Below are 21,985 nucleotides of genomic sequence, written 5' to 3'. Positions count from 1 at the left end.
GTGACGGAGGACTATATTACCATCTGTGACAGGGACGGAGGACTATATTACCATCTGTGACAGGGACGGAGGACTATATTACCATCTGTGACAGGGACGGAGGGCTATATTACCATCTGTGACAGGGACGGAGGACTATATTACCATCTGTGACAGTGACGGAGGGCTATATTACCATCTGTGACAGGGACGGAGGACTATATTACCATCTGTGACAGTGACGGAGGACTATATTACCATCTGTGACAGGGACGGAGGACTATATTACCATCTGTGACAGGGACGGAGGACTATATTACCATCTGTGACAGTGACGGAGGGCTATATTACCATCTGTGACAGGGACGGAGGCGGTGCACCAGTTGACGCAGCCCTCGCCCCAGACACTGCGTCTGGCTGCCACCAACAAGCAGGATTATTGGGAGACATTGCCCATCGAACACCGCTGGGCGCTCTGGTCCACCTTCAGCGTCGCCAGCGAGAGTACCGGGTGAGTATGGCTCCTTCCCTCTGTTGTTACTGTTGCTGCTCCTGTTGTTAATTTCGCTGCTGTTGTTACTAGTCGACAATTGTCTACAAATCCTCTTGACCGCCATTTATGTCCAACACTCTTCTTGGTCTGAAGACCAAAAAGTCTTGGTCTGAAGTTCAAGAAGAGTGCTGAAGACCAAGAAGAAGATTCGCACATATGATCTAAGTCTTCCTAAGACTAAGTTAATGGCACTTTGAAGCGTTTACATTAGTACCACTCATCCAATATTATTTTCTCCTGCATTAAGAAAAATACGAACATTTGTATAATGACGAATTCTGATATATCATTTACTTCGATATGCACATTATGTAAAATATATAAATACCTTACTACGGCCATGTCAGTGTTCAAAACGTGCAGTCTATTAGAGGACTCTTCTCTCTCCCTGGTGTTCTCAATCTGATACAACCCAGACATGTTGTTGTTGTTTCAGATTTAGCTACTCAGGACGAAGTGTCTATGTAGCACGGGCTATGGTGAGCCCGTAGATGAGTTTGGTTATACGCGATAACCTTGTTTCTGTGATATTTGGGGGTAAGTTCAAAATGTAGGAGGGGATTCCTCCTTTTTCCCTGCTTATTTATCGCTTCTGTTTTAGTGCACTGGTTTTAATCTTGTTTTATTAACATTATCTTGGTGGCGGATGTAGATGCAGAATGCTCACTAATGAGTCCCATTCCTCAACAGCTTTTCTAATCATTGTAGTCGCGCTGGAATGTGCATCTAATGCAGCTGATGTCGTTGGATTAATATTGAGTTTGATGCGCAGGGTTTCAGTACCTTCACATTCCAGTAAGTAGTGCAATAGTGGCGCCTCTGCTTCAGTTTCACAGATGTGACACTCTTTAACTATTGGGTTCATTACCTCCCAGCAGCACTTGTAACCAAGTCTGAGTCTGTGTAAGGCTACTGCAATGTCTCTGGATATCTTTTTGCCAAGATTGAAAGAGGAGTAACCAGTGGCTTGTTCGTACCATATCGCAGAGGATCTTCCATCTGCAACTTTGGCTGTGTGGCGACTTTTGATAGTTGAGAATATTTTCTTCTTGATTTGGTCCTTTATCTGTGAGAAACTTGGAGGTATTTGAACCTGTACAACAGGTAGAGCAGTGGCAGTTTTTGCTAGTGAGTCTGCCTTTTCATTACCATCTATGCCAATGTGACTTGGTATCCAATTTAGGGTGATTGACAGCCCTCGATTATGGGCTTCTTTTCCTATATGTTGAATTTCTGTGAGGAGTTGAATATTATCTCTGTGCTGACTGGATAACAATGCCTGGAGCGAAGATTTAGAGTCTGTATGAATGATGACACATTGTAAATTATTCTCAATTGTATAGTTTATTGCCTCCTTCAGGGCATATAATTCTGTTTGCAATGTTGAGCACCCACTATTCATGTTCCAGTAAGCTTCATGGTTGGTAGTGTAAACTGCTGCCCCAGCAGAACCTTTTTCCTGATCAAGTGATCCGTCTGTGAAGATGTGAGTCGTTGTGGGTCTAGAGATAGTTTCCATTTGTTGCTCTATTACTTCCTTGAGCCTTTGCGGGTCACATGTTAATTTTTTAACTGGTAATCTTTCAATGATTATCTTTAGATTCGATTCTTCCCATGGAGGAGGCTGTCGAAAGTGTTGATATGGTCTATCTTCACCTTTGTTTTTAATGGTCTATTTTAGGTCCATTTTCTCTAAAATCTTGACCACATTATCCATCCATGAGCTTGTTCTATAACCCAGACATGATATCCCAGACTATATACACACCAAATGAGATGTACGGAGGTCATAAATCGAAGATTTTTGTTACTGGTTTAGCAGTTACAAACCGTCGGGAAAACCAGTACTGTAAAAACCATGGACTCAATGAGTTCTCTATAACGGAAAAATGGACAATCTCAAAATTATACAATGGAATATTCAAGGATTCAGAAGCAAAGCACAAACACTCAGAGCAGTGCTTCTTAAGGACAGCATTGATATTGTTCTACTTCAAGAAAGACTCACCAGGACTGGCAGAAATATCAATATCCCAGGATATCAAGGATTCAACTGCCCTATGACACAAGGTGGCACAAGAGGCATTTCAAACCTAGTAAGAAATCATATCAATGCCACGGCAATCACAGACCTGCCCTACTGTGGCGAGAACGTCGAAATTATGGGAGTTAAGCTCACTATGAGGAACTCGACGCTGTCCATCTTCAATGTATACAGGAGCCAGAGAGAACATGACATGGATCTCTCAACAATCTTTGAAATAGCAGTCACTACACCTACTATCATCTCTGGCGACTTCAACGCTCATAGTGAATTACTACTTGATTCACCAAGAACTGACGCCAACGGAAGACATATTGAACACCTTTTGGATAAAGTGCCGGAAATCAGTCTGCTTAATTCGACGGAACCAACCCACACTGGTGGAGGAAAGTTGGATCTCACGTTTGTTTCCACCAGTGTTTATGAGTTGTGTCACTGGTCAGTGGATCATGTTCTGACCAGTGACCACTTTGCTACAAAAACAGTTATTAATATAGTACTACCTCCTAGACCTCCAGCTCCCGAGCCCGGTTGGGACTTTATCAAGGCAGGTTGGGCGAAGTTTCAGGAAACTCTCGAAACTTGGCACCAAAACTACACTCCTCCTGGCAACACCGAAGAAATGGAAAAATATTTAGTAAATGCAATACATAGAGCAGCAAATCACGCCAACCCCAAGAGGAAAACAATTACCAAACAACACAAGGACCATTGGTATTACTGTGATAGGATCAAAGAGTTGCATAACAGACTAAATCGTGCACGAAAGAATTTCAAAAGAGATAGAACCGAAGCTAATCTAGGACTTCTTAGAGCTGTCCGAGATCATGTGCACGAAGAAACAGCAAAAATCAGAGAAGAAAAATGGCTCGAGTGGTGCGCCAAGCTAAATCAGCATGCATCTTTGGGCGACATCTGGAGGCAGATCAACAAGGCCAAAGGAAAATCGCCTCCTGCTTCGCCGCACCATGTTTATCCAGAGCCACAAGCAGAAAGGCTAGCAAATCTATTTGCTTCAAGAGTCAGTTCCACTCAACTTCCTCATGCAACTCTGACATACCAACAAAGACTTAAGCAGCAAGATGGAAAAAACAGATGATGCTTAAGCCTTACCTGACGAACTAGACCAACCTTTCAATCTGAAAGAACTCAGAAGTGCTACAAAGAAAACTAAAAATACAGCTCCAGGCGAGGACAAAATCACTTACAACATGCTAGCAAAGCTAGGAGAAAAGGGTGAAGAAGCCTTCTTGAATCTCATCAACAGAGTATGGGTGACAAGAACTCGACCACTCTCTTGGAACAGTGCAATTATAGTTCCCATTCCAAAACCTGAAGACCCAAGAAATCCAAGACCCATCTCATTAACAAGCTGTCTGGCCAAAACTGCAGAAAGAATGGCCCTTAATCGAATTGAATGGAAAGTCAATCCATTACACCAAAATATGTTTGCTTACAGAAAAGGTGTTGGGACCACAGAATGCCTTACCTTCCTCCTGGATCCAATCAATGACAAACCTGGAATCCTTATTTTCCTAGACCTTGAAAAAGCCTTCGAGTTAGCCAGTGCCCCAACTACACTGTGCTGCCTTGTGGATAAGGAAATCAAAGGACACGCTCTTGCTTTTGCCAAAGGAAGCCTGCTTAACCGAGAAGCTAAAGTCAAATTCCAAGGAATAACATCGACCTCAAAGATGCTGGAAAATGGAACTCCGCAGGGAGGAATACTAAGCCCCTTCCTCTTCAACTGTCTCATGGAACCATTTATGAAGCTCAAGCTACCAAAAGCCAAACTTCTTAACTATGCAGACAACTTTGTGGTCATCATAAAATGGCAAAGATGCAAGGAACCATGCACAAAAATGTCTAGATATTATCAGCAGGGAAGCGGAACGCATAGCAGTGAAAATAAACAGCAATAAAACAAAAGCTATGGCCGTTAAAATGAGAACTCAAGACATCAGACTGGCAATACAAGGACAAGAAATTGAGTGGGTTACCTCTTTTTCATATCTTCGGCAACGCTGTAAAGCCAGAAACTCAGCTTTGCGCTCCCTAACCAGTCTTAGAGAGGGTGCATCTCTACCAGTACTCAAAATGTACTACGTTCAAGCAGTTAGGTCACTCATCGACTATGCTGCCCCTGCTCTTACATCCCTCAGTGATAACCAATGGGAGAAACTGGAAGTGTCTCAAAATGATGCTCTGAGAACAATGCTTGGAGCACCTATATAGACGTGTAGCGGAAACAAATTTACCAGCATTAGAAAACAGGATGAAACAAAGGATAGCCACCATAATATGAAAACTTACTGGAACAACCGCCAGACTGTCAATCAAAGACAGGATACAGAAATCCTTTCAGAAAAACCTACAGTATAGAACAAGTTCATGGATGGATAATCTGGTCAAGATTCAAGATAAAATCGACCTGAAATGGACCATTAAAAACAAAGGTGAAGATAGACCATATCAACACTTTCGACAGCCTCCTCCATGGGAAGAATCGAATCTAAAGATAATCATTGAAAGATTACCAGTTAAAAAATCAGCATGTGACCCACAGAGGCTCAAGGAAGTAATAGAGCAACAAATGGAAACTATCTCTAGACCCACAACGACTCACATCTTCACAGACGGATCACTTGATCAAGAAAAAGGTTCTGCTGGGGCAGCAGTTTACACTACCAACCATGAAGCTTACTGGAACATGAATAGTGGGTGCTCAACATTGCAAACAGAATTATATGCCCTGAAGGAGGCAATAAACTATACAATTGAGAATAATTTACAATGTGTCATCATTCATACAGACTCTAAATCTTCGCTCCAGGCATTGTTATCCAGTCAGCACAGAGATAATATTCAACTCCTCACAGAAATTCAACATATAGGAAAAGAAGCCCATAATCGAGGGCTGTCAATCACCCTAAATTGGATACCAAGTCACATTGGCATAGATGGTAATGAAAAGGCAGACTCACTAGCAAAAACTGCCACTGCTCTACCTGTTGTACAGGTTCAAATACCTCCAAGTTTCTCACAGATAAAGGACCAAATCAAGAAGAAAATATTCTCAACTATCAAAAGTCGCCACACAGTCAAAGTTGCAGATGGAAGATCCTCGGCGATATGGTACGAACAAGCCACTGGTTACTCCTCTTTCAATCCTGGCAAAAAGATATCCAGAGACATTGCAGTAGCCATACACAGACTGAGACTTGGTTACACGTGCTGCTGGGAGGTAATGAACCCAATAGTTAAAGAGTGTCACATCTGTGAAACTGAAGCAGAGGCGCCACTATTGCACTACTTACTGGAATGTGAAGGTACTGAACCCCTGCGCTTCAAACTGAGCATTAATCCAACGACAGCAGCTGCATTAGATGCACATTCCACCGCGACTACAATGATTAGAAAAGCCGTTGAGGAATGGGACTCATTAGTGAGCATTCTGCATCTACTTCTGCCACCAAGATAATGTTAATAAAACAAGATTAAAACCAGTGCACTAAAACAGAAACGATAAATAAGCAGGGAAAAAGGAGAAATCCCCTCCTCCATTTTAAACTTTAACCCAAATATCACAGGAAAAAGGTTATCATGTATAACCAAACTCAATTACGGGGTCACCATAGCCCGTGCTACATGGACACTTCGTCCTAAGTAGCTAAATCTGAAACAACAACAAGTTACAGGGAGGATGTAATTAAACAAATAGTAAAACTCAAACCAAACAAATCTCCAGGATAATGGAGGAAGTGTTTGCCAGGGTGCTTAAACAATGCAAAGAGGAGCTTTTGCGTCCTACTGTCTACCATATATAATAAATCAATAGTCGAGTAGAGTGCCAGAACCATGGAAGGTTGCTAATGTGGAACCAATTTTTAAGATAGGAGATAGATCACTTGTGTCACACTATCGGCCAATTAGCCGATAGTTTTAAATTAGCCAACTGCAATCGACAATAAGAACATAATGTAATAACTCGCCTTGTAATGTCTCGACCGCGCACCCCGCTACTACCACGGAGCTAACCGTGCACTCTCTTTCTATGGTAATAACAGATGCTATATCGATCATGTAAGATATTAACACTCGGGCCGTCATACGAAGACGTAAACCAGTAAACAGAGGAGAGAGAGAGAGAGAGAGAGAGAGAGAGAGAGAGAGAGAGAGAGAGAGAGAGAGAGAGAGAGAGAGAGAGAGAGAGAGAGAGAGAGAGAGAGAGAGAGGAAGAGAGAAGAAGAGAGAGAGAGAGAGAGAGAGAGAGAGGAAGAGAGAGGAAGAGAGAGAGAGAGAGAGAGAGAGAGAGAGAGAGAGAGAGAGAGAGAGGAAGAGAGAGAGAGAGAGAGAGAGAGAGAGAGGAAGAGAGAGAGAGAGGAAGAGAGAGAGAGAGGAAGAGAGAGAGAGAGGAAGAGAGAGGAAGAGAGAGGAAGAGAGAGAGAGAGAGAGAGAGAGAGAGAGAGAGAGAGAGAGAGAGAGAGAGAGAGAGAGAGAGAGAGAGAGAGAGAGAGAGAGAGAGAGAGAGAGAGAGAGGAAGAGAGAGAGAGGAAGAGAGAGAGAGGAAGAGAGAGAGAGGAAGAGAGAGAGAGAGAGAGAGAGAGAGAGAGAGAGAGAGAGAGAGAGAGAGAGAGAGAGAGAGAGAGAGAGAGAGGAAGAGAGAGGAAGAGAGAGGAAGAGAGAGGAAGAGTGAGGCAGAGCGAGGCAGAGCGAGAACGAGAGCAAGGGAGGGAGAACGAGAGCGAGTGAGGGCGAGGGAGAGAGGGACAGAAAGATAGAGATAATCGTAGTCACAGCCTATCGTATGAGTTACCGAGTGACGCTGCCACCACCCTGAGTTACCGGACAGGGGACTGGAGTGAGGTTCGTAGGTCTTGCAGATGGAATAACCTACCAGGACAGGTGTAGGGGACAATTGAACGGTACAAGGATCCTGGCCTGTCACTCGAATAATCCTGACCACTTGGGAACTATAGTGTACACAAGAATAAGGCGGGACACCCAATACTAACACCTCAACACGGAAGACGAACGGGGGGGAGGAGTACTGGATAATTAAGGACACTAGGTCACTGGGGCAAAGGGGGACAGTAGGCCCAATATCACTAAGGCAAGGAACCATTAATACACATTTAATAACACTTAACAATATATGACTTTATTTGAAATAATTAAATAAGACACTCCCTAACTATATTCCCTACTAGAGGCCATGAGTACTGAATGAGGTGCTTTAGTACAAGAGAGCCGTACTTACTCGTATGTTGTTCCACAGTTTTCCTGGAGATGATGTTCCTTCCCCGAGTCCACACACACCGTCCTCCTGGGCTGCGCCCACTCTACTGTCTCCTCCATGATCTCCTGCTCCTCAGCTGAACATGAGGGTTTTGCATTTGATGTTTAGGGGTTAATCCCTGAAGATTATCATGACGACATCAACTCTGACCTCTTTGTGATTCGATGCCATATTATAAAATGGATATAAATTTACTTGAACGTGTCCAGCGTAGGATGACTAAGTTAATTCCCCAAATTAGAAATATTTCATATAAAGAAAGATTAACAAAGCTTAAGTTGCATTCACTGGAAAGGCGAAGAGTTAGGGGTGACATGATAGAGGTTTACAATTGGGTGAATGGTCATAACAAAGGGGATATTAATAGGGTATTAAAAGTATCAACACAAGACAGAACACGAAACAATGGGTATAAATTGAATAAGTTTAGATTTAGGAAAGACTTGGGTAAATACTGGTTCAGTAACAGGGTTGTTGATTTGTGGAACCAATTACCGCATAACGTGCTGGAGGTGGGGTCCCTCGATTGTTTCAAGCGCGGGTTGGACAAGTATATGAGTGGGATTGGGTGGTTATAAATAGGAGCTGCCTCGTATGGGCCAATAGGCCTTCTGCAGTTGCCTTTGTTCTTATGTTCTTATGATGACCGTTGACCTGACTCTATGGCTAACTTGTACAGAGGTGTAACTTTAACATTGTCTGCCGCCGCCTGACTGGCGACTGTGGTTTGTTCATCCTCCACGTGGCTTGTTCATGCTGTTATGATGTTCATGTTGTACTATGTACTGCTCTCTTGTTACATTAAGAACATAAGAACAAAGATAACTGCAGAAGGTCTATTGGCCCATACGAAGCAGCTCCTATTTATAACCACCCAATCCCACTCATATACTTGTCCAACCCGCGCTTGAAACAATCGAGGGACCCCACCTCCACCTCCGGTAATTGGTTCCACAAATCAACAGCCTTGTTACCGAACCAGTATTTACCCAAGTCTTTCCTAAATCTAAACTTATCCAATTTATACCCATTGTTTCGTGTTCTGTCTTGTGTTGATACTTTTAATACCCTATTAATATCGCCTTTGTTATGTCCATTCATCCACTTGTAAACCTCTATCATGTCACCCCTAACTCTTCGCCTTTCCAGTGAATGCAATTTCAGCTTTGTTAATCTTTCTTCATATGAAAGATTTCTAATTTGGGGAATTAACTTAGTCATCCTACGCTGGACACGTTCAAGTGAATTTATATCCATTCTATAGTACGGCGACCAAAACTGAACTGCATAATCTAAATGGGGCCTAACCAGAGCAAGATATAGCTGAAGAACCACACCAGGTGTCTTGTTACTAACGCTTCGATTAATAAATCCCAGTGTCCTATTCGCCTTATTACGAACATTCATGAATTGATCCTTTTGTTTTAAATTCTTACTTATCATAACTCCCAGCTCCCTTTCGCAATCCGACTTCGCAATCTCAACACCATCTACCTCGTATCTTGTAACTCTATCATCATTACCTAGCCTCTGAACTTTACATTTATCAGCGTTAAACTGCATTTGCCAATCATTTGACCATTTCAAAACCCTATCTAGATCAACTTGAAGTGATAGTGAGTCCTCCTCCGAATTAATTTCCTTACCGATTTTCGTATCATCTACAAATTTGCAAATGTTGCTACTCAGTCCTGAATCTAAATCATTGATATATATTATAAACAACAGAGGTCCCAGGACAGAGCCCTGAGGCACTCCACTTACAACATTTTCCCACCCTGACTTAACCCCATTTATACTAACTCTCTGTTTCCTTTGGAATAGCCATGCCCTAATCCAACTTAATATAGCACCTCCAATACCATGAGCCTCTATTTTTTTAATCAGTCTTTCATGTGGCACCGTATCAAATGTTTTGCTGAAGTCAATGTACACGACATCACAATCCTTACCACTATCAACTGCCTCAACTATGCTGGAATAAAAAGATAGCAAATTTGTTAAACATGAACAGTCATTTGTAAAACCATGTTGCGGCTCATTTATTAATTTTTGTTTATCAAGATGAAGACGAATTTTATTTGCAATTATCGATTCAAGTAACTTTCCCACAATAGACGTTAGGCTAATTGGTCGATAGTTTGCGCAAATGATCCTTTCTTAAAAATTGGTATCACATTAGCAACTTTCCATAACTCTGGCACTCTGCCTGACTCTATTGATTTATTAAATATGGTAGACAGTGGGTCGCAAAGCTCCTCTTTGCATTCTTTAAGCACCCTGGCAAACACTTCATCCGGCCCTGGGGATTTGTTTGGTTTGAGTTTAACTATTTGTTTAATTACATCCTCCCTGGTAACTGCTAAACTAGTCAACCTGTCCTCGTCCCCACCCACATAGACTTGTTCGGCTGAAGGCATATTGTTAAGTTCCTCTTTAGTAAATACAGATATAAAATATTTATTAAAAATACTACTCATCTCTTCATCATTATCTGTTATTTGACCTGTCTCAGTTTTTAATGGACCTATCCTCTCCTAAATCTTTGTCCGGTATAACTGCAAAAACCCTTTAGGATTTGTTTTTGCTTGCTCTGTTATGTGAACTTCATAGTTTCTTTTTGCTTTCTTTATCTCTTTTTTAGTATTTCTACCCAGTTGTAAGAATTCCTGTTCTAAACTGACTTCCCCATTCTTAATCCTTTTGTACCACGCTCTCTTTTTACCAATATGGTTCTCCAGATCCTTTGTTATCCACTTTGGATCATTAGTATTCGATCTATTCAAATTATATGGTATACTACATTCCTGGGCTTCGCTTAGAATATTTTTAAATAGGTTATATTTTGAGTCCACATCGAAAACACCTTTTACGTCACCTATCGCTTGGTTCACGTCTAGCTCTAAGACCGGCCCACACCCCATACCCAAGACTTTCCAATTTGTTTGACTCAATAAATTTCTTAGGTTATTGATATTAGCTTTTCGAAAATCAGGTACTTTAACAGAATTTTCTCCTACAGATCTATTCCATTCTATGCTAAATCTGATTTCTTTATGATCACTGTTCCCTAGCTCACTCCCTATTTCTTTGTCCTTAATTTGTGTTTCCCTGTTAGTTAACACTAAATCTAAAATATTATTTTCCCGCGTTGGTTCCTTAATGTGTTGCGTAAGAAAGCAATCGTCAATTAATTCTAGAAAAATCTTCTGCTTCATTACTTCCTGTTTTGTTCAACCAGTTTATTCCACTAAAATTAAAGTCACCCATGACATAAATACTGTTAGATCTACATGCTCTAGATATTTCATCTTATAGATGCTTTGCTTCCATTCTGTCTAAATTTGGTGGCCTATATATACCTCCTATTATAATATTATTTGCTGTTTCGTTAAATTCAATCCAAATAGTTTCTGTGTGTGGCTCAGACTTGATTTCCTCTTTGAGACTACATTTCAAATTGTCCCTAACGTATATGGCTACTCCCCCTCCTCGTCTAATATATCTATCTGTGTGTCTGTGTGAAATAGTTTAAATCCATTTATTTGATATTCAGCTAATAGTTCTTTTAGAGCTACTGTTTGTGCTGCTGACTGTGGTGCTTGTAGTGCTACTGCTTGTGCTGCTGACTGTGGTGCTTGTAGTGCTACTGCTTGTGCTGCTGACTGTGGTGCTTGTAGTGCTGCTGTTTGTGCTGCTGACTGTGGTGCTTGTAGAGCTACTGTTTGTGCTGCTGACTGTGGTGCTTGTAGTGCTACTGCTTGTGCTGCTGACTGTGGTGCTTGTAGTGCTACTGCTTGTGCTGCTGACTGTGGTGCTTGTAGTGCTACTGTTTGTGCTGCTGACTGTGGTGCTTGTAGTGCTACTGCTTGTGCTGCTGACTGTGGTGCTTGTAGTGCTACTGCTTGTGCTGCTGACTGTGGTGCTTGTAGTGCTACTGCTTGTGCTGCTGACTGTGGTGCTTGTAGTGCTACTGCTTGTGCTGCTGACTGTGGTGCTTGTAGTGCTACTGCTTGTGCTGCTGACTGTGGTGCTTGTAGTGCTACTGCTTGTGCTGCTGACTGTGGTGCTTGTACAGCTACTGCTTGTGCTGCTTACTGTGGTGCTTGTAGTGCTACTGCTTGTGCTGCTGACTGTGGTGCCTGTAGTGCTACTGCTTGTGCTGCTGACTGTGGTGCCTGTAGTGCTACTGCTTGTGCTGCTGACTGTGGTGCTTGTAGTGCTACTGCTTGTGCTGCTGACTGTGGTGCTTGTACAGCTACTGCTTGTGCTGCTGACTGTGGTGCTTGTAGTGCTACTGCTTGTGCTGCTGACTGTGGTGCTTGTAGTGCTACTGCTTGTGCTGCTGACTGTGGTGCTTGTAGTGCTACTGCTTGTGCTGCTGACTGTGGTGCTTGTAGTGCTGCTGCTTGTGCTGCTGACTGTGGTGCTTGTAGTGCTACTGCTTGTGCTGCTGATATTGGTGCTTGTAGTGCTGCTGCTTGTGCTGCTGACTGTGGTGCTTGTAGTGCTGCTGCTTGTGGCAACTGTTGCAATACTGGCGACTTATTTTCTCTCCATTTCATCATATTGGTAATTATCCAACACATATATATGTAATTTTTATTTCTATAGAATTTCCAAATGATTGCCTACGACATTTACCTGTGAGTTCCAAACACAATTGTATCTGGTACCATTCTCTGTCTCATTCCTTGTACCAGGTACCTGCACCTATAACTATATGTTGCCTGGTACCTCTCTCATCTCCTTCCATGGACCAGGTACCTGCATCTCTAACTATTTGTTGGCTGGTACCTCTCTCATCTGCTATCAAGGACCAGGTACCTGCACCTCTAACTATGTGTTGCCTGGTACCTCTCACCATCTACCATGGACCAGGTACCAGCTGCTGGTGGACGGGTACCAAGGAAGGAGTACCATGGGAGACGTCCTTGTACAACATCACAACCTCAGTGGAATGAAGTTCTCCACCATCGACAGAGACAATGATGGCCTGGAAGGTAAGTTTGGTCTTCACAGATGACGTCGTGGGGCGAGGATATTGTCTTTATTGTCCACCATTAACAATATATTCCTCTTGTAAATGTTGTTTAGTTTCTCCTTTAAGTGACCATTTGTATAATATAATAAAGTTAATGTTATCACTTGATGATTATATTAGTGCACGACGGGGATAATGACCTTAACAAACACCTGAACCAGGAAGACCATTGTTTGTTCATCCTGGCTTGTGCACTCACCTATTTGTGCTTGCGGGGGTTGAGCTTTGGCTCTTTGGTCCCGCCTCATGCCTGTGTGTGTGTGTGTTTGTGTGTACGTGTATGTTATTGTTTGAGTGCCTGAGTGTGTGTGTTTGAGTACCTGAGTGTGTACTCACCTATTTGTGCTTGCGGGGGTTGAGCATTGGCTCTATGGTCCCGCCTCTCAACTGTCAATCAACTGGTGTACAGATTCCTGAGCCTACTGGGCTCTATCATATCTGCATTTAAAACTGTGTATGGATTCAGCCTCCACTAAGTCACTGCCTAATACATTCCACCTGTTAACTCTGACACTGAAAAAAGTTCTTTCTAACGTCGCTGTGGCTCATTTCGGTACTCAGTTTCCACCTGAGTCCCCTTGTTCGCGTACCACCAGTGTTAAATAATTTATCCTTGTCTACCCTGTCAATACTTCTGAGGATTTTGTAGATAGTGATCATGTCTCTCCTTACTCTTCTGTCTTCCAGTGTCGTAAGGTGCATCTCTCGCAGCCTTTCCTCGTAACTCATGCCTCTTAGTTCCGGGACTATTCTAGTGGCATACCTCTGAACTTTTTCCAGCTTCGTCTTGTGCATGACAAGGTACGGGCTATATGCTGGGGCCGCATACTCCAGGAATGGTCTTACATATGTGGTGTACAAGATTCTGAATGATTCCTTACACAGGTTCCTGAATGCTGCTCTAATGTTAACCAACCTCGCATATGCCGCAGACGTAATTCTTTTTATGTGGGGTTCAGGAGACAGGTTTGGTGTGATATCAATTCCTAGATCTTTCTCTCTGTGCGTTTCATGAAGTACTTCATCTCCTATGCTGTATCCTGTGTCTGGCCTTTTGTTTCCGCCACCTAGTTTCATTACTTTGCATTTACTCGGATTGAACTTGAGCAGCCATTTGTTGGACCATTTATTCAGTCTGTCCAGGTCATCTTGTAGCCTCCTGCTATCCTCCTCTGTTTCCATCCTCCTCATTTTGTTTGTCTCATTAACAAACATTGAGAGAAACGAGTCTGTACCATCTGGGAGATCATTTACATATATCAGAAACAGTATAGGTCCAAGGACTGACCCCTGCGGGACCCCTGCGGGACTCCAGTTGTGACGTCTCGCCAATCTGAGACCTCACCCCTCGCAGTGACTTGCTTTCTTCTATTGCTTAGGTACTCCCTTATCTAATGGAGTACCTTCCCTTTCACTCCAGCCTGCATCTCCAGCTTTTTCACTAGCCTCTTGTGTGGTACTGTATCAAAGGCTTTCTGGCAATCCAAAAATATGCAGTCTGCCCTTCCCTCTTTTTCTTGACTGATTTTTGTTGCCTTGGTCGTAGAATTCAATTAACCCTGTGAGGCAGGACTTATTATCTCTGAACCAATGTTGATGCTGTGTTACAAAGTTCCTTCGCTCCAGATGTTCCACTAGCTTTCTTCGCACAATCTTCTTCATCAGCTTGCATGGTATGCAGGTTAGGGACACTGACCTGTAGTTCAGGGCCTCCTGTCTATCCCATTTCTTGTATATCAGGACTACACTAGCTGTTTTCCAAATTTATGGCAGTTCCGCTGTTGCCAGTGATTTGTTATACACTATGCAGAGTGGCAAGCACAGTGTTTCTGCTCCTTCCTTTAGTATCCAAGGGGAGATTCCATCTGGGCCTAAAGCCTTTGTCACATCCAACTCTAGTAACAACTTCCTTACTTCCCCACTGTTATCCCCTCTCTTATCTCTCTAATTTCTCCTTCCTCTAAGGTGAAGACCTCTTGGAATTTCTTATTCAGTTCCTCACACACTTCATTGTCATTTGTAGTGAATCCTTCTGCCTCTATCCTTAATTTCATTACCTGTTCCTTTACTGTTGTTTTTCTCCTGATTTGGCTGTGCAGAAATTTAGGTTGAGTCTTTGCCTTGCTCGCGATGTCATTTTCGTATTGTCTTTCTGCCTCTCTTCTCATCCTGACATATTCGTTCCTGGCACTCTGGTATTTTTCTCTGCTCTCAAGTGTCCTGTTTTTCCTATAGTTTCTCCACGCGCTCTTACTTTGCTGCTTAGTTAGCCTACATCTCTGATTAAACCATGGTTTTTTTCATCTTCATTTCGTTGTCTTCCCTTTGGACTGGGACAAACTTGTTCGTTGCCTCCTTGAACTTCTGCGTGATGTAGAAGTGTGTTGTGCGTTTGTGTGTACGTGTATGTTATTGTTTGAGTGCCTGAGTGTCTTTGTGTGTACGTGTATGTTATTGTTTGTGTGCCTGAGTGTGTGTACTTACCTAGTTGTACTTACCTAGTTGTGCTTGCAGGGGTTGAGCTTGAGGGCTTGAGGGGTTGGGGTTGAGCTCTTTGGTCCCGCCTCTCATCTGTGAATCAACTAATGTACAGGTTCCTGAGCCTACTGGGCTCTATCATATCTACACTTGAAGCTGTGTATGGAGTCAGCCTCCACCACATCATTTAATAATGCAGTCCATTTGTCTACTACTCTAACACTGAAAAAAATCTTTCTATCGTCTCTATGGCTCATTTGGGCACTCAATTTCCATCTGTGTTCCCTTGTGCGTGTGTCCCTTGCGTTAAATAGTCTGTCTTTATCTACCCTATCAATTCCTCTGACATTCTTGTATGTGGTGATCATGTCCTCTCCTCTAACTCTTCTGTCTTCCAGCGACGTGAGGTTTAATTCCCGTAGCCTCTCCTCGTAGCTTATACCCCCTCAGTTAGCTTAATTCCCCTAGCGACCTCTCCTTGCTCTATTGTGAAGAACTCCTGGAACCTCTTTTTTTTTAGATATATACAAGAGTTGTTACTTTCTTGTACAGCCACTAGTACGCGTAGCGTTTCGGGCAGGTCCCTGGAATACGATTCCCGCCGCGAAGAATCGTTGTTACAACCAAGTACCCATTTTACTGTTGAGTTAAACAGAGGCTACAGTTAAGGATTTGTGCCCAGTAAATCATTCCTGGCCAGGATACGAACCCATGACAAAGCTCTCGCAGAACTCCAGGATAGTGTCTTACCACTAAACCACGGCGACTGGTTGTTGAACTCCACATGAACTCCTGTTGAGTTCTTCACACACCTCTTTGTCATTCTCTGTGTACCTGTGTTCACCCATTCTAAGTTTCATCACCTGTTCCTTCCCTGTTGTTTTCCTTCTGATGTGACTGTTTAGTAGCATTGGTTCGGTCTTGGCTTTATTAGCTATATCATTTTCATACCTTTTCTCAGTTTCTCTTCTCATATTAACATACTCGGGCCTGGTTCTCTGGTATCTCTCTCTGCTTTCTGGTGTTCTGTTAGTTCAGAAGTTCCTCCACGCCCTTTTGTTCAGTTCCTTTGCTTTCATACATGTCCTATTAAACCACGGATTTTTCTTTTGTTCTCGGTTTTTTCCTGTCTGGCTGGGATAAACCTGTTTACTGCCTCCTGACACTTTTGGGTGACATAGTCCATCATATTTTGTACGGACTTAGTTCTGAGCTCTTTATCCCATTGTATATCCCTTAGGAATTTTCTCATCTCATAATTTCCCTTTCGGTATGTTAACCCTTTGTTTCCCAGTTCTCTTTTTCGGGGGGAGATAATTCCTAGCTCTACCAGGTACTCAAAGATCAATACACTGTAATCATAAATTCCCAAGGGCGTTTCCAACTTAACTTCCCTTATATCCGACTCATTTATGGTAAATACCAGATCAAACATAGCTAGTTCATCCTCTCCTCTCATTCCTGTCAGTCCATTTATGTTTTGGCTTAGAAAGTTTCTTGTTGCTACGTCCAGCAGCTTAGCTCTCCATGTGTCCAGTCCTCCATGTGGGTTTCTGTTCTCATAATCTATCTTCCTGTGGTTGAAGTCTCACATGATTAGTAGTCTGGATCCGTTCCTGATAGCTACAGAAGCTACTCTATTATATTGATGGTGGCCATGTTGTTCCTATCATATTCCTGTCTGGGGTCTTCTGTCGTTTGGTGAGGGGTTATATATGACTACTACTTTAATTGTTTGTCCTCCAATTCCTATGGTAATACTGCACATACTGCAGTATTATCCACATACTGCAGATGACTCTTCCTTTTTAGAATATCCTCCGTGGTCTCGTTTGCAAACACTATCTTTATCAGTCAGTCTCTGTCCCTGTTGTACTAGCCCAACCTGAAAACCTTCTCAATGTTTTGTTCAGCCCCCCTCCATCTTTAATCCCTTCAGTATCCCATTTACTGCCTCTCTGTCCTTGCTATGCCATTCTTGCCTATTGGATGCTTCCTGTTCTTTGATGCCTACAGCTACCACTGATCATTTTCTTTCCAGCAGCTGACTGGTGCACCTTGCTACTTCCTGTGAGGTAGCTGCTTGCATGGCTACCTTCCTCACTGTGGCCATTGCTTCTGAGCTCTTTCTCAGTATTTCTGCAAATGTTTCGGGCAGAGAGGCATTTCGTTCCAATGCACAAAATCCACCTTCCCTTTGGATGATTATCTGATGCTCAGCCTCATTATTTTTCTCTGTGAGGGATTTGATCTCCTCCTTTGCTGCTGTCAGCTCACTTTGCAGGTTGGTAATTGTATTCTTCATTTCATGCATCTCTTTCCTGAATTACCCCGAAACTAGGGAGTTTGGGAGTAATTTGGGATGCACCTTTGGGAGAAATTTTGGTTTGGGAGTTTGGGACGCACCTGTGTCCCTGGTGCACCCTGCCATCTTTGTCCCTTTCCCTGATATGATTTGATAAGGTTAGGTAAGGGGGGGGGGGTGCAGAGAGGAGATAGTGTATGTGTTTATGTGAATGTGTATGTTTATGATATTTTTTGTGGGCCTGAGTGTGTACTCTCCTATTTGTATTCACCTATTTGTGTATGCAGGATCGAGCATTGACTCTTTGATCCCACCTTTTGAGACATCGGTTGTTTACAGTTATGACTCCATTCCTGTTTACCTATCATACCTAGTTTTAAAATTATGAATAGAATTTGCTTCCACAACCTGCTCCTTAAGTGCATTCCATTTTTCCACTACTCTCACGCTAAAAGAAAACTTCCAAACATCTCTGTGACTCATCTGACTTTCCAGCATCCACCCTTGTCCCATCATTCTGATACTAGTCTGTGTGAACATTTTCTCTATGTCCACTCTGTCAATTTCCCTGATTATTTTATACGTTCCTATCATATCCCCCCTCTCCCTTCTTTTTTCTAGTGTCGCAAGGCTCAGTTCCTTCAGGCGCTCTTCAAACTCCATCCCTCGAAACGCTGGGACGAGTCTCGTTGCAAACTTCTGAACCTTTTCCAGTTTCCTTATGTGTTTCTTCAGGCGGGGACTCCATAATGAGGCGGCATTCTCTAAGACTGGCCTCACGTAGGCAGTGTAAATATCCCTAAATTCCTCCTTACTTAGGTTTCTGAATGATGTTCTAACTTTTGCCAGTGCAGAGTACACTGCTGTCCTATTTATATGTGCCTCAGGAGATAGACTAGGTGTTACGTCCACGCCCAGGTCTCTTTCTCTCGTCGTCACAGGCAGTTCCCCTTCACTGAGTATTGTCCCTTTGGTCTCCTATCACCTAGTCCCATTTCCATGACAATACATTTGCTTGTGTTGAACTCCAGTAGCCATTTCTCTCATCATCTCTGCAACCTGTTCAAATCCACTTGGAGGATCTTACAATCCTCATCTGTCATAACTCTTCTCATCAACTTTGCATCATCCGCAAACATTGAGATGTAGGACTCTACTCTTGTAAATATGTCGTTAACATATATTATAAATGGAATTGGTCCCAGCACTAATCCTTGAGGTACTCCACTCGTTACTGTTCGTCATTCCCTTTGTTCTGCTGGTATTCCATGTGAACATTTTGTCCAATTTCACTCTGTCAATCCCCCTAATTATTCTGTATGATGGCTTCATATCTCCCCACTCCCTCCTTTTTACTAACGTCATCAGGTTTAGTTCCTTCAGTCGCTTTTCATATCCCATCCCATGCAACTCCGGGACTATCCTCGTCGCAAATTTCTGAACCTTTTCCAGTTTCCTAATGTTTCTTTCGGTGGGGGCTCCACGATGGGGCTGCATACTCTAAGACCGGTCTCACGTAGACCGTGTAAAGCCCTCTGAATGCCTTTCCATTAAGGTTTCTGAACGACGTTATATGACGTACTCTACGCTACCGTAGAGTATGCTACTGTCGTTATCCCAGTTATATGTGCCTCAGGAGATTTTGTGTTACGTCCACTTCCAGGTCCCATTCTCAAATCGTCACAGGACGATAGTTTTCCTTCATTGTTTACTGACCTTTTGGTCTCCTCTCATCTAGTCTCATTTCCATAACTTTACACTTGCTCGTGTTGAACTCCAGTAGCCATTTCACTGGCCATCTCTGCAGTTTGTTCAAGTCCTCTTGGAGTATCCTACAATCGTTATTTGTCACAACTTGTCTCATTAATTTCGCGTCATCTGCGAACATCGACATATAGAGTCGACTCCTGTAGACATGACGTTCACATATATTAAAAACATAACTGGTCCCAGCACCGATCCTTGAAGTACTCAACTTGTTACAGTTCGGCAGTCTGACTTGTCTCCCCTGACTGTTACTCTCTTCCTCCTACCTGTTAAGTAATTCCTTACCGAAGCTAGGGCTTTTCAGCTTACTCTTGCCTGCCTCTCAAGTTTGAATCGCTGTCTCATGTGCGGTACTGTGTCAAATTCTTTTTGGCAGTCCTGTAATATGCAGTCTGCCCATCCATCCCTGTCATGCCTTATTCTTGTTTCTTTATCATAGAACTCCAGAAGGTTTGTTAAGCATGATTTCCTTTCCCTGAACCCAGGTTGGTGTTTGTTTATATACCTAGTGTTCTCCAGATATGTAACCAGTCATCCCCATCTCCTTATTTGAAAATTGGTACCACATTTGCTTCTTCCGGCAACTGGGCAATTCTCCCTTCGTAAGTGGCTCATTATAGATCCATGCTAGAGGCACGCTGAGGGCCTGTGCTGCCTCTTTTAGTATCCACGGTGATACATTGTCTGGTCCAACTGCTTTAGTTTCATTCAGTGTTGTCAACTGTTTCATTACCTCCTCTGCATCACCTCTGTATCTGTTAGTCTCTCATCTTGGGTCATCCCCTCTTCTAACAATGGGAGCTGCTCAGGCTCGGTTGTGAACACTCCATGGAAACTGGCATTCAGTACCTCGCCGATTTCCTTGTCACTTTTTGTATAGAACCCTTCTGTTTTCCTTAATCTTGTCACTTGGTCGTTCACCGACATTTTCCTTCTCATATGACTGTGTAGTAATTTAGGTTGCTTATTCGCTTTTATTGCAATATCATTTTCATAATTCTTTTCCGATACTTTCCTTATATTAATGTATTCATTCATAGCTCTGTTGCATCTAATCATATTGTCTTCTGGCCTTTGTCCTCTCTACTTTCTCCACTCCCTCTTGCTTCTTATTTTTGCTTCCTGGCACTCTATTAAACCATGGGTTATTATATGCCCCCTTACTTTTTTTCCTTTCTTCCACTTAAGTAAGTCCAACATATTTTGCACTGTTTTTCCTCATAGTTCTTCCCACTGCACTTCTCCCAAATATTCTGTTATCCTCCTGTAATCCCCTTTCCTATAGTCTACTCTCCTTTCCCAGACCTCTTACCCCGTAGTAACAATTTAAGCTCGGTCATGTAGTCAAAGACTAGGACACAAAGATCACTGGTGCCTAGTGGTATTTCATGCTCTATATTCGTAATGTCTGCCTCATTCTCGGTGAAAATAAGGTCTAAAAGTTTTGGTGCATCCCCTTCTTTGTGTCTTCCATCACATGTTGTGTTAGGAAATTCCTGTCTATAGCTTCAACAAATTTTGCTCCCCACATTTCTTCCCCACCATGGGGTATTTATTGAATCCTAATCGATCTCTTTGTGATTGAGGTCGCACACGACCAACAATTTTACTCTCATTCTGTGAGCTGTTGTTGCTGCCCTCTACAGTTCATCTATACATGGCTTGTTGTTATTATCACATTCCTGTCTGGGCCTTCTACTCTTTGGTGGGGAATTGTAGGTTATCAAGATCACAATCCTCTTCCCATCACCTGTCACAATCCCAACTATGGAGCTTGTGTTTACGTTAGTCCCCCAATTCTCTAGTTCCTCAAATTTCCATTTCCACTTTATGAGGAGTGCCACTCACCCTCCTTGTCTCTGTGTCCAATCTTTTCTTATCACTTCGTATTCCTCTGGAAAGATTGCATCCGATATCAAACCATTTATTTTAGTTTCCTCTAATGCAATTATGTCTGGATCTGTTTCACTAACAGTTTCTTTTATTTCTAAATAAATTTAGAAAGTATTAAATATCCTTTATTGGATACCCCAATGACATTGGAGTGCCAAACCTTGCGATACTTCTTGGGAACTGTGTTACCTGATTTCATATTGGCTCTGAGTTCATATATGCTTAGAGTTCATGTATGCTCATGCAGTCCTATTTCTAATAAGTGGTTGTCAGGTGGGAAGTGCCGGGATTAGGGAGGAGGACGGGAGGCTGAGGGGATCTGGGATCCAGGGGGCAGGGGGCAGATGGGGTCTGGGCAGTTAGGGAGATCTGGGGGCGAATGGGGTCTGGGTAGCCAGGGGTGTCAGAAGGGCATAGTGGGTCTGAGGGGTAGGGAGGGTCTGAGGGGTTGGGAGGGTCTGAGAGGCATAGGAGGACTGAGAGGTAGAGTGAGGTTGCTAGTCAGAAACAGTGTGTGCTAGGGGCAGGGGGAGAAACAGGGGCAGATATGGGTTTTGGGGTAGAAGGGGATATGTGGGAGGCGGGGGCTCAGGATGGGAGTGGGGCAACAGAATGGGTGTTTG

General features: G+C 42.9%; 1 protein-coding gene across 1 annotated transcript in view; it reads left to right on the top strand.

Moving 5' to 3' along the window:
- The window catches only part of LOC138349757 (ficolin-2-like), a 110,269-nt gene that overhangs the window by 7,429 nt on the left and 80,855 nt on the right, over positions 1-21,985 (top strand). Inside the window, exons 3-4 of the mRNA XM_069303750.1 lie at positions 343-490; positions 12,757-12,878. Coding sequence (XP_069159851.1) covers positions 343-490; positions 12,757-12,878 — 270 coding nt within the window. The remainder of the gene's footprint in view (positions 1-342; positions 491-12,756; positions 12,879-21,985) is intronic.

Source organism: Procambarus clarkii, chromosome 50 (assembly GCF_040958095.1).
Source record: "Procambarus clarkii isolate CNS0578487 chromosome 50, FALCON_Pclarkii_2.0, whole genome shotgun sequence".
Taxonomy (NCBI): domain Eukaryota; kingdom Metazoa; phylum Arthropoda; class Malacostraca; order Decapoda; family Cambaridae; genus Procambarus; species Procambarus clarkii.
This window is presented reverse-complemented; position numbering and strand designations above follow the sequence as displayed.